Source organism: Balaenoptera musculus, chromosome 11 (genome assembly GCF_009873245.2).
Source record: "Balaenoptera musculus isolate JJ_BM4_2016_0621 chromosome 11, mBalMus1.pri.v3, whole genome shotgun sequence".
NCBI classification, from domain to species: Eukaryota; Metazoa; Chordata; class Mammalia; order Artiodactyla; family Balaenopteridae; genus Balaenoptera; species Balaenoptera musculus.
In genome coordinates, this window is record NC_045795.1 from 64,597,252 (window position 1) to 64,609,008 (window position 11,757).

An 11,757-nucleotide genomic window follows, 5' to 3' on the forward strand; every position below is an offset into this window, starting at 1 on the left:
TGAGTTCCCGCCCGTCTCCCTCAGCTGGCTTCTGTGATTATGGACAGTCCCCTCAACACACCTGCAGGCCAGGGACACTCTTTGTAATATACGTATGTGTTCATTATAGGGGTTGATACCGAGGCAGAGAGATACTCCCAAGAGTAGGTCCCCTGTTACTTTTTTAAGCCTGGAGAATACTTCTACACTCACCACTGCCATAGGGCCCCTTCCAACGTGCCTGGCCCTCCAGCCTCTCCTGGGGCTCCACAGGCTAATGGGGGACAGAAGGGGACAGCACTTCTGTTGAACTTGTCTGCCTTGACCTCCTCTAGGGCCTGAGGTCTCTGGTATGGCCAGAGCTGGGGGCAGTGAGGACCATCCACACTGCCTGTTTTCCTATTGTCCAGAAGGCTTGAGCTACAGGGACAGCCCCAAATTATCATGAGGTACAGCACTGTGATCCATAGGGCCCAGAACCTCTTCCCTAGGTCAAGGTCTCTTCAGCCATGTCCCAGGACCCCCCAACCCTTTGAAATCTGTCCTACAGGTGAGGGCTGCAGAGAACCAGTCGTGCTCTCATTACAGAGGCAGCCCCTGCCCGCAAGACCCTCACCTCTTCTTGTACAGCAAGGGTGGGTGAGAGCAGGGCAGAGCTGGCACATACAGTGTAGACATACATACACATTTGGGTCTAGCCTTTAGGGGAGACCAGAGGCTCAGCTGAGAGGGTGTTCAGGCAAACCTCATCAGAACCATGAGGGGTCCCCCAAAAGAAATGGCTGCCTGCTGTGAGGGGGGTCACTCAAAGCATGCTAGGAGAGGCTGTTGGAGGCAGAAGCAAGGTTGAGGATGAGCACAGGTCTGGCACTCGGGGGAGGCTCATGAGCAGGGGTGTGGCCTCCTGGCAGGCACAGCCTAGGGCCCAACCCCAGAAACCAGCTCCCTCCATAAACACACTGGGGCCCTAGAGTTTTCTTTCTCCCTCCCACACTCCCCGGGACATTTCCTCCTCTGGCTTCGGTCACCACCTCTGCTGGATGGCACCATGTCTCCAACTGGGGCCTCTTTTGGGGATTCCAGCCCCACACATCCCACTGTCTTGAACACCTCCAAATTTCTCAGAACCGTGGCCAAAGCTGGGCAGGTCATCCTCCTCCGACCTGCCCCTCCCCTGTGGTACCCCAGCCCTGCTGGGGATGCTGTCCTGCTTGTGTCCCCCAAAGCCCACTCCAGCTCTTACTATTGCTGTGGTATCTGCTCTGCCACAGCACTGCTCACCGGGACCACATAGAAACCCACCCTGAGTCCCCAGGCTAACTCTCAGCTGACCAAGTCACTTCTCTTCCCATTAACTTCCAATACACCTCCCCCAACATGCCTCCAAAGTAAAGATCAAATTCCCTGGCTAGGCATGCAAGGTCCGTTAGGACCAGATCACCAGCTCGAGCACTCTGTGTCCAGCATACCTGTAGCCTTTGAGAGTCAGGCCTGGGCTTAGCAGAGAAATCAAGCCCCATCCTCCAGGAGCTCAAACTTGGGACAACACGCTTGGCACCTGCTGTTCCCCAGCCTGGATATGCTGTGTCTATAACCATCCAGGGGAGGGCCTGTCAGGGTTCTACACTGTCCAGCAGCTTCTCTCCAGCTGTTCACAAAGTAGGATGACCTGAGTCCCCCAGCCTTGGGTTCTAGAAAGCACTTGACAGTTATTTCCTAATTGACAACTTGTGGCAACAAACAGGGCTGAAGGGAAAAGCACTGGGGTGGGGTGGTAGCGAACTGAGGGCTGTTTCGGCCACTGCAAGGCTGGGATGCTGGGGCACTTCTGAATAGTCATCTCTCAAGAAACCTTGTCCCAGAGCCCTGTCCACAAGTGCCAGCAGCACCTCCCTCACAGCAAAATTGGGCCCCACACTTCCATTCCCCCACTGGGATCCCAGGGAACCTGACTGTGGAAGGGTTGGGGGGCACAGGAAGAGGGGCCTACCTGCCCACCTGCCTTGGGGACCAGAGCCCAAAGGTGGCAGGGGGACTAGACAGTTGAGAGCTCCACCAGGTCCTCAGGGAGGTGGGGAGGGGACTGCCGGGCCAGCAGCTCAGGACTTGCCTGGGACAGACCGAGTCTAGGGAGGGGGCTCAGGCCCCACTGAGCTCAGGGATATTCTTGGAGCCTGAGTCAGCGGCAAATCAAGGCAAAGGATTCTTGCCTTGCCTGTCCAGGCAACAAACAGTCAGAAACCAAATGGGAACACTATGCCCCAGGCTATCCTCCTCCCAGAATCCAGAGTAAACATATGAAGGAGGCTTCCTCAGGGACACTCCTTGGCCTCTCCTGGTCCGTCTGGGGGACCAGAGTCCGCCGGAGGGTGACTGCACGGGACCCACAGCAAGGGGCTTCCCACCTGAGCCCCTGAGTTCCCAGGCTGGGACCTCTACCAGGGCAAGTCTGGGGCTGCAGTTCCCATGGCCTCCCACACCTCACTCTTGGGACAGACTGGCTACGAGCATCGCCCATGCAGCTGAGTGGAAACAGCTGGCCTCAGCTCCCTGCGGGCATCAAAGGCTTCCGGCCTCTGTGCTGCAGCCCCACGCTTGCCCCTGGCTAAGGACACATCAGCACGTGGGAAGGCAGAAGGATCTAGGAGATGCAGAACCGGGAGGAAGTCCCTGCTCCCCAGTCCAATGCCCAGTGGACTCCATGCCAATGCCAAGAGAGGGACGAGGCAGTTCTCAACACAGGACTTTATTGGTTGGTGGTTATCTGCAGCACAGGTTTGAAGGACTGAGGTGGTATGCTTGTGGCTGGGGGGACCACAGACCCTGGCCCCGCCCTCTTGCCTGCACAGGCTTCCTGCCTAGAAGCGCAGCCAGAACATGCCGCTACGGATCCGGTTATAATCTGGAAGCTGTTCAATGGGGCCTGTGGGGATAGGGTGGGGCATCAGGGTGAGGTACCTGGCCTGTACAGGGACACCTGGCCCTGCGCCGCACCCCATCCAGAGCTGCCCAGAGCAGCACAAGACAGGCTTGGAGTGGAAAGAGGGAAGAGAACATTCCTCCAGGGGGTGCTGAGCCTGTCCCTTCATGCTCTGGCCTTTGGAGCTCCACCCCACACATGGAGGTGTCCGTTACCCGGCAGGTGTGGGGTACTGATGGAGGCACCTTGGCAGGGAGTCAGGGAGCTGCTAGGACAGGTTTTCTGAGCAGGAACTCCCTGGCAGCCAGGCTATTGAGCAGAGCCTCTTAGGGGCCTCAACGTGCTGCTCCCCGGGAAAGCTGGGGGATGGGGGAGCAGAGGCAGAGGGGAGGCCAAGACAACGGCCTGAGGAGAAGGACAAAGAGCAGACTTTCTAGGCCACTCACCCAATCCAGCCACTGCTGGACACTGGTCATAGAAGTACTTGGAGCAGACCTCACGCACGATACTGGCATCCACCTCCTGCAGGATGAAGCAGAGGGCACACTGAGTGACAGGCACCTGGGGACCACCTCTGCCAGTCAACATTATCCAGCCGCCCAAGATCTTCCACACGTACCATGGAGCTGCCCCTCAACCAAAAGGGGAAATGCAGCAGGGCTCTCCCTGCTGTAGATTTCCACGGGCCCCACCCATCCCTACAGCCATCAGTGCCTCTGCCCTGCCCTCCAATTACACCACCGAGGCAGGTGACGCTGCCTAGGACACCAGGGTTGCCTATAGGAGCAGTCTGCACTGCCTCAACTCTCCACCCTCTGGGAGTCTGCCAGGCCAAGACTCCAGAACCTCTCCCAGGGGCCCCTGTTACCGCAATCCGGCTTTCCCACTCAGCCAGGGGGATGCGGCGGCCATACGTCAGAAGACTACGTCCAATGTCCTCACACACAGGAGTGGTGCCTGCAAGGGTTGGGGGAAGTTTACAGGTCCACATGGTCCAATCCACGTGGGTCCAAGCCATGCATGCGAGGGTGCCCCCAAGAGGCCCCGGCTGAGAGCACTACCCCCGCCCACCAAGCAGCCCACCTCGCTGCCAGTGAAACGGCAGGGAGTGAGAGTGGGCGCAGCGTCCTCGGCATATGTCCCAGAGAGGCTGCCGAAGTGCTTCATGGTACACACAGAACCTCCAGCGTTCTGGGCTGACCTGGACCCTGGTCTGACCTAGACCACAACCCTCACTTGTACAACCACCTGTCACTGTATCCATGGGCTGTTGATGTAGCCTACCCACACCTGTACCTAAAACCCCAGGCCCCTCTGAGAGGGGTAGTGGTGGGGTATGGTGTGACCTCCAAAGTTTTCATTTCCAATCTTGGTTAGGAACGGTGGCCACACTGGGACTGTCACTGCCAGTATGCACTCTACCCCTTGCCACAGGGCTGCAGGACTCACCATCCAGATGAGACACCAGAGCATTTCTGAGAATGTTTTTGCCCCGGACCACCTCGCTCTCTGTGGCACTGGTGCAAAGGCGCATCCTAGAGCAGGGGTGGGGTGGGATTCATCCTGAGAGACGGTGCTGTCTCTGAGCCTCCCACGGTCCTGCTCAAAGGGCCCTATTCCCTCCCCACCTCCCTGGCAGCACTAGGCCGCCACTCACCACTGGCCCTGTAGGAAGAACATCATGTCGTCGATGCTCATGTGGTCGCAGACAAAGTGTGCACCCAGTAACCCCGTCTCTGCGTAGCAGATGTTGAAGGTCTGGAAACTCTGGCACAGCTTCTTGGTTGCAGCAACTGCAGCCAGTGGGCTGGACAGGTGCTACCAGGGATGAGGGTGGTCAGCACCCACCCTCCTGTCTGCGGTCCACACCCCAAACCCCACAGTACAAGCGCCCACAGCCCAGCTCCCTCTCTTCCCTGAAGACAAGGTCCCATCCCATGCCCACCCCTGGGACTCACCGTGCCACCACCGTAAGTGCAGTCATAGTGGCCAATGATGGCATTGGCCACCTGGAGGGCCACATTGTCCGGGTTGGCCCAGCCAGGCCCCTCCACTGCAATGGCCACATGGGCCAAAGGCAGGGCATCATCACGGTGGCGGATCTGAAACAGTACATGGCAAAGCTGAGGGACAGCCAGACTTCCCAGGCGACCAGCAAAGGTGCCAAGTGTGGGTGGAGAGTGTGCATCCAAGTGTGAACACGTGTGCCTGTGAGGCAGCAGCCACAGGACACCTGCCCAACTCGAGGCATCTCCGGAGTCATGAAGATAGCCATGCACACGAGGGTGCCCCCAAGAGGTCCCGGCTGAGGGCACTACCCCCGCCCACCAAGCAGCCCACCTCGCTGCCAGTGAAGCGGCAGGGAGTGAGAGTGGGCACAGCGTCTTCAGCGTATGTCCCAGAGAGGCTGCAGAAGTGCTTCTGGGCGAGGTCTAGCAGCTGCCGGTGCTCCACCCCTGCCGAGACAGACGGCAGAGTTACTGGCCAGCCAGGGCCCAAGGCACAGGGTAGGGGAGATCACACACAAGCAGAGGACCCCATGTCCTGCCTTGATGGGAAACACCAAAAGGAAGACGTGACATCAGGACAAGGTGAGGGAAGAGGACCCTTCACAGACACACTCTATCTCATGGGTGGGGCAGGCACCTCAGGGTCAAACAGCTTCCATCACCTCAGCCACAGGGAAGCAGCAGCATGCTGAGCTTCAAAATGGGTTCCCCTGGGCTTCCCTGGTGGCGCAGTGGTTAAGAATCTGCCTGCCAATGCAGGGGACACGGGTTCGAGCCCTGCACCTGGAAGATCCCACATGCCCCAGAGCAACTAAGCCCGTGTGCCACAACTACTCAGCCTGAGCTCTAGAGCCCACGAGCCACAACTACTGAGTCCACGCACCACAACTATTGAAGCCCGCGTGCCTAGAGCCTGTGCTCCACAACAAGAGAGGCCACCGTGATGAGAAGCCCGCGCCCCGCAACGAAGAGCAGCCCCCGCTGGCTGCAACTAGAGAAAGCCCGCAGGCAGCAACGAAGACCCAACGCAGCCAAAAATAAATAAATAAATCTATTAAAAAAAAAAAAAAAAAAGGATTCCCATGTGACACATTCCCACCAGCACCAAGGACAAGACTGGTGCTCCCTGGGCATAAGGCCACCTGCCCTGCCTTCTCCCTCTGGCCCTTCCTCAAGCAGATCCTGTGGGGGCTGGCAGGTGAGAGGGCACAAAGAGGTGCTATGCAGGGCTGTGACTAGCTCCGGGGTCCCCTGAGAGCTGGGGACATTTACCAGTAACGTTACAAACTCACGCCTCAGGACCCCTGCTGGACCTCACCTCTGCAAGAGGAGGCCTTTGCTGCCATAGCGCCTTGACCAGTGGGCGCTGTGGTAGTAAGCAGCCTCCCCCAGGTACAGCCTGCTAGGTGCCTCTGCCTCTTATTCTTTCCTTCCCTGAGCTCAGATCCTGTTGGACTCAACAAAGTCTGATGTGTCAGTAGCTCAGACTGCTCTTGGTCCCGAGGTTCACTGGCCCCAAGGCCACCAATCATGTTCTTCCTATCAATCTTTCTTGCCCAGTCAGCTGTCACGACCTAAGCTGGGAAAGCACCCTGGGCCTGCTCCTGTCCCCTCCCCGCCACGTCCCCTCCTCTGTCAGGTGTCTACCTACAAAGCCACCCTGAGTCCCCGCACTTCTCTCCCAGCTCCTACCGTCCCCCACCAGGCACCTGCCACCTGCCACAAGCACTCCCTGCGCCTGCCCACTTCCGCTCTGGCCCCTACACGGCAGCAGAGCGAGCCTCAAAACACACACCAGCCCATGACACTGCTCTTCCCCTCCGCACAGACCTCCCACTCCTGACCGAATTAAGTCCCACCTCTCTTTAAGCCTCTGTTCAAACGACACATGCTTCAAAAGCACCTCCCTACCCTCTAACTCTGAGTCCCCCATTAAAGTCCCCCTACCACTCTATGCCTTCCTTTCAACGCACTTCCCATCTGTCATGCAATGTCTGGTTTGCCCACTGACAAGGCCAAGAGAAACAAGCCTGAGGGCTTGAATCTCCCACCAGCCTACAACCTGGGTCTCCTACGACCAGGTGGGGTTGAGAAAACCCTGAGGCCTGGAGGGGCCAACAGCCCAACTGAGGCCTGTACTAAAGAGGGGTGTAGCATCCCTGGGCGGCCAGTTTCAGTGGTGGTGGCAGAGAAGAATCCGACCCCACCTCAAAGAGCATGGAAGAGCGGTCACTCCCCTCAAGGACAGGGTGGGAACAGTGTCCCCAGGAGTGGAAGATCCCTATGGTCAGAACCGGGAGACTTGGCCCTGGTAACCAAGGCCACAGTCCACCCCCCTATTACCACAGGGCTTCAACGAGCCCATCGCTCACCTCCAGCTGCTGCTAAAACCATTCGAGAGGCCTTGTAATGCCGACTGAGGTACTCAGTCAGGTCTGCCCGAGACAGCTTCCTGCAAGACATACAGCCAACTGGTCAACACCGCTCCCAAACCAGAATGATCTGGGTCACACAAAACGGGGCTGAGGAGACAGACCAGGAGACATGGCTTCTCTGGAGAGCAGGACCCCACACACCAATTGGTCCTTGCCCCATTTCTGCCACCCACCACTCTGGGGCCCAGAGGGCAGCCCTCATTGGGCCCCCCTCACATCCCACCTCAGGACAGCCTTGTAGTCCCCTCTGAGGAGGGTGTGAACTGACAGTGGGGGCTCTTGAGGGGCAGCAGCAGAGCTCATCCCACCAGAGGACAAGAAGCCATGTGGAGGGATACCCAGAGCACCCTCCCTCAGGCTGGCAGGACATGCATGGAAACGTACCCTACAGCAAAGCCCGAAATTCAAGTGAAAACCACACAAGTGTTAAAAAAGAATCACAGGGACCATGTGGCAACATAGAAAATGTCTCCACTTGTGTGAATTAGGAAAATAAACAGCAAAGACAGTAGATCAACTAAAGACAAACTCATGTGGACATGGCCTGGCCATGCCAGAATGAGGGGACGAATTCCACCCCAGACCAGCCAACGCTCACCTGACATTCTCACTGGACCCCTCCACGGCCTGGGCTAGAGGTGTGCCCTGGAATGCCGTGGCATGCAGGTAGTCAAAGACCACGTCCCGCATAGATGCATCGTTCTCCTGCAGCTCCTGCAGGATCACATCACGCTCCTTCTCAACCTGGGAGTCTTCTAGGCTGCAGTTCTGCACAATGTCGGCCAGGAGCTCCACAGCTGGATGCAAGAAGGACAGGTTTGGAGACCAGTAACAGGATAAAACCCCAGGCCTGACACCACTGGTTGCTTTGTTGCAAGGCCATACTCTAAGGGTAACCCCATTCTTCAGCCAGGCCAGGGGCTCCTGAGTGCCTGTCCTCTGCACTCCTGGAGTCCTACCGGTGTCCCGGTCCCATCCTCCAGCGTACCTTTTGGCAGGTCCTTAGACAGTGCCTTGATGTAGTAAGCTGTGTGCTCCCGGGTGCTGTAGGCATTAAGATGGGCCCCCATGCTCTCCACCTCCTTCTCCAAGGCACTGCCAGGCCGATTCTTTGTTCCCTGGAACCACACACCAACAGGACAAATCAGGAGCCACATGGGAGCCCAGGACCCCCATCCTCATAGGCTAAAGTCCCAGCAGGACCACTGGTCCACAGGTATCTCCCTCAGCAAAGACTCTGGGGTTACACGGCCCAGAGGCTGTGCTCACCAAGTGCTTAGCAGGCCTTAAGCCAATCAACATCACAGCATCGTGGACCAAGAGAATGAAGACATCCAGGGGCCAGGAAAGAAGGGCATGGCCAAAGCAAGTGTTACCTGAAATCCAGAGCTCCCATACCAAGAGGGGGTATAGCATTTGACTGAGAGCTCCCATACCAGCCTGACCTTACCAGCACTCCCTCTCCTCTTATTGACAGTCATGGTCAGGTAAGCTCACACCTGTGCTCAGGTGATGCTACCACTACCCACTCTCCCTCATACCATTTATATGACTCTGTGTGTGTGCTATGGCCTCTGTAGGACTCAACCTTAGTCCAGTGTGTGTGTATGTATGCGTGCACGTGTATGGCAGTGCTGCTGTCCAATGATACACACACGTATCAATGTGTTGAGACTGACACACACAACTGTGATGATGGACCTGGCTAGCTGCCCATTCCTGCTCCACAACACCACCTATCCCGTATCTTCTCCATTTTTTTCATTCATTTAAGAACTCAGTCTCTACTCCATGAGAACACGAGGTGGCTTAGGAGCTGTTCCCATCCTCATGAAAGCTCCTACTCACTTCTACAAACAAGAGATGCACAGCATTTTACAAAAACTAAATCTGTGGGTTTGTTACAATGCACGTGTACATCCACAATTCTACATCCATGCATGCACACAACAGAGGCCTGGCCTCTGGTGAAGAGCAGGGCTCCTATGGCTCCCTGGGGTTTTTCTGGCTCTGGGGGCCTTGTGCAGGGGTTCACCAGATAGGCGCTCACTCAGAAGAGGCCAAGTCCACATGACTCCTCCCAGAAAAGTCATCCAGAGATCTCTTTCCCCCGCTACCCTGCTAAAACCCATAATTGAGGAGGCTGACTTTTCTGACCTGCATCCTCAGGAGGGACAGCAGGAAGCCCTAAGCCCAGGGCAGATGCAGGACTTTAGGAGCCTCACCTTGAAAGCCAGATGCTCCACAAAGTAGCCTGCCCCGTTGTTCTTCTCAGTCTCATAACGGCTGCCAGCATCAATCCACACCCCCACCTGGACAAGAAACCACAAACAAAGGTAACACACAAACCACCTCAGGCCCCCCTTACACCCCACCCTGCATGACCCAGCACAAGCCCCAGACAGGGGCTCACAGTCCCACGCTGGGGAAGAGCTTCTCAGCAGGACCCCTGTGCTTAGAGGTACAGGGCACCAGCTGAATGACTAGTCACACTGCATCACCTCTCCTCCCTGCTCTATTTCCTGACTGGTTATCGAGACTCGCAGGGAAGCTTCAAACCAGGCACGTTCACCTGTCCCATCACCACAGGAAATTCTTAAATTCAACCTCACTTTTCAGTTGATTTTTTGTTTCTTCTAGGCAAGCAACTAATCATTTGAAAACAACTTCTTTTCTCCTTCCTAAAAATTATACCCTGCCTTTGTTCTGGTGATTGTGTCCTTTCGCCATTAAAGAAGAGACTATTGGCTTAAACACTGAACATTTTATCATCATAAGTAGCCTTCATTCACACTTAAAAAAAAGTTTTAAACAGAGCTGGACACCTAACACTGCAAAGTGTCTCCTTGGCACCCAACGAGAGAATCTTAAAATTTTCTTAGTAGCCTCCTGGTGTGCTGTGAAACACAAACCACACTACTCACCCCCATGGTGACATAGACCTAATCTTTTAATTTACTATTTGTTTCACAGCTGACTTAAAATGTTCACATCTACTTTCCTAAGAGATGTTGATATACGTACTATGTGTCATAAATTCTTTACATGAACATCTATTACACATCTAACATCTTCGAAAGATACGTTTTACAATCCATGGCATCCTTTGATTATAATTGGCAGCATTCTTTTCCTGCCACTAGAGCACAGTGATGTTCCTTACAATCTAGAGCATCTTAGTGTCCACGAAATACAGCATTCTCTACCAAGCTTCAACAGGCCGTGGTTCGGCTTATACAGGTGCCATGTAATAAGGAAATTGCCCATCACCTTTTGCTGTGTTCAGTAACAACTTATATCACAGGACATTATTTGTTCCTGGAAAACTGAAAGAATTTACCAATAAAACCACTTGAAGTTTGGGGTGGGGAGGAGACGGTTCGCTTCTTGAGACTCTTCTCTGTTTATCTGGCCAAGATTTCTATCTTTGAGTGAATTTTGAGGAAAATTATCTATTTAACTGGAATTTTCTAGTTGATTTCTTCTGCAATACATTTCCAGTCTAGGCAAGGGATTATGATTTGGGGCCGTGAGGCTGGCAGTCACCTAATGTCTCTGAACCCCATTTTCCTCACTGAAGGATCACTTCTCTCATATGGGCTGCTGAAGAAAAAGCTGACAAAAGACTTGGCCTCCTGATTGGCAAGCATCACACGCTAAGTAAGTGTTGGTTACGGTGAGGATTGCCCCCAAGAAGTCAAGGCGTGGCTAGGGTAGGGATTGGGGTAGGAGGGTCAATCCTGAGGTGGCTGAGTGGAGTCTGATCCAAACCACAGAGCACTTGAGCCCAAGGTCACACCACGACTTGGGAAAAGAGACCATGCCCAATATGGAGGTGCAATCCCGACAGCGGACCCACTCACCGTGCAGGTAGGCTGGGAGGACTGCTCCGAGGCCACTCGCAGCCCGTTGTCCAGCTGGCTGACCTGCGTCTCCGGCACGCTCTGCAGGGCCTGGGCGTAGGTGGCGATGCCCCGCAAGACAGGCGACCTCAGCAGGGCCGGCTGCTGGAAAGGGAAGACCAGGACTGAGGACTAGATTGGAGGATCGCTCCTTAGCTCTCAGGCCTACAGTGGGATCCCCGTCCCCGCCCCCAGGCCAGCCGCGAGACTCCCATGCGTGCCCTCGGCCGTGACCTTCCCACGGCCCTGACCCCGCGACCTCCCCATTCTCGACCCGCCGCCGCTAACAGCCCGCTCCCGGTCTGCGTTCCAAAGACCCGTTCCCCATAGCTCTGCGCTCTCGCTGACACCTCACCGAGCGGCAGCTGCGCACCAGCACTCGCGTCCCGGCGCTGACCGCCCGGCAAACCGCGGAAGCCGCCATCTTCTGGCGCCAGTGGACGCTGAGCCGCCCCACGCATGCGTAGAGTGGACGCAGCGGCGCGCGAGGCGCAGGCGCAGTACCGCAGACT

At 55.9% G+C, this 11,757-nt stretch overlaps 1 protein-coding gene across 2 annotated transcripts; it reads right to left on the minus strand.

The window, feature by feature from the left end:
• Positions 1 to 2,706: 2,706 nt before the first annotated feature.
• On the minus strand, positions 2,707 to 11,757 carry LOC118904358 (cytochrome b-c1 complex subunit 1, mitochondrial). Of its 2 annotated transcripts, none has more exons than XM_036870370.1 (13): positions 11,601 to 11,757; positions 11,207 to 11,347; positions 9,569 to 9,655; positions 8,332 to 8,461; positions 7,942 to 8,140; positions 7,281 to 7,360; positions 5,240 to 5,355; positions 4,858 to 5,001; positions 4,557 to 4,717; positions 4,349 to 4,434; positions 3,768 to 3,856; positions 3,346 to 3,421; positions 2,707 to 2,902 (listed from the first exon to the last, which is right to left on the minus strand). In XM_036870370.1, exons 1-13 carry the CDS (start codon positions 11,667 to 11,669, stop codon positions 2,838 to 2,840), a joined length of 1,443 nt encoding a protein of 480 aa, XP_036726265.1. In that variant the 5' UTR covers positions 11,670 to 11,757; the 3' UTR covers positions 2,707 to 2,837. The 2 variants fall into 2 exon arrangements, with proteins under 2 accessions (XP_036726265.1, XP_036726264.1); XM_036870369.1 differs by having other exon boundaries at positions 11,207 to 11,350; positions 11,601 to 11,726.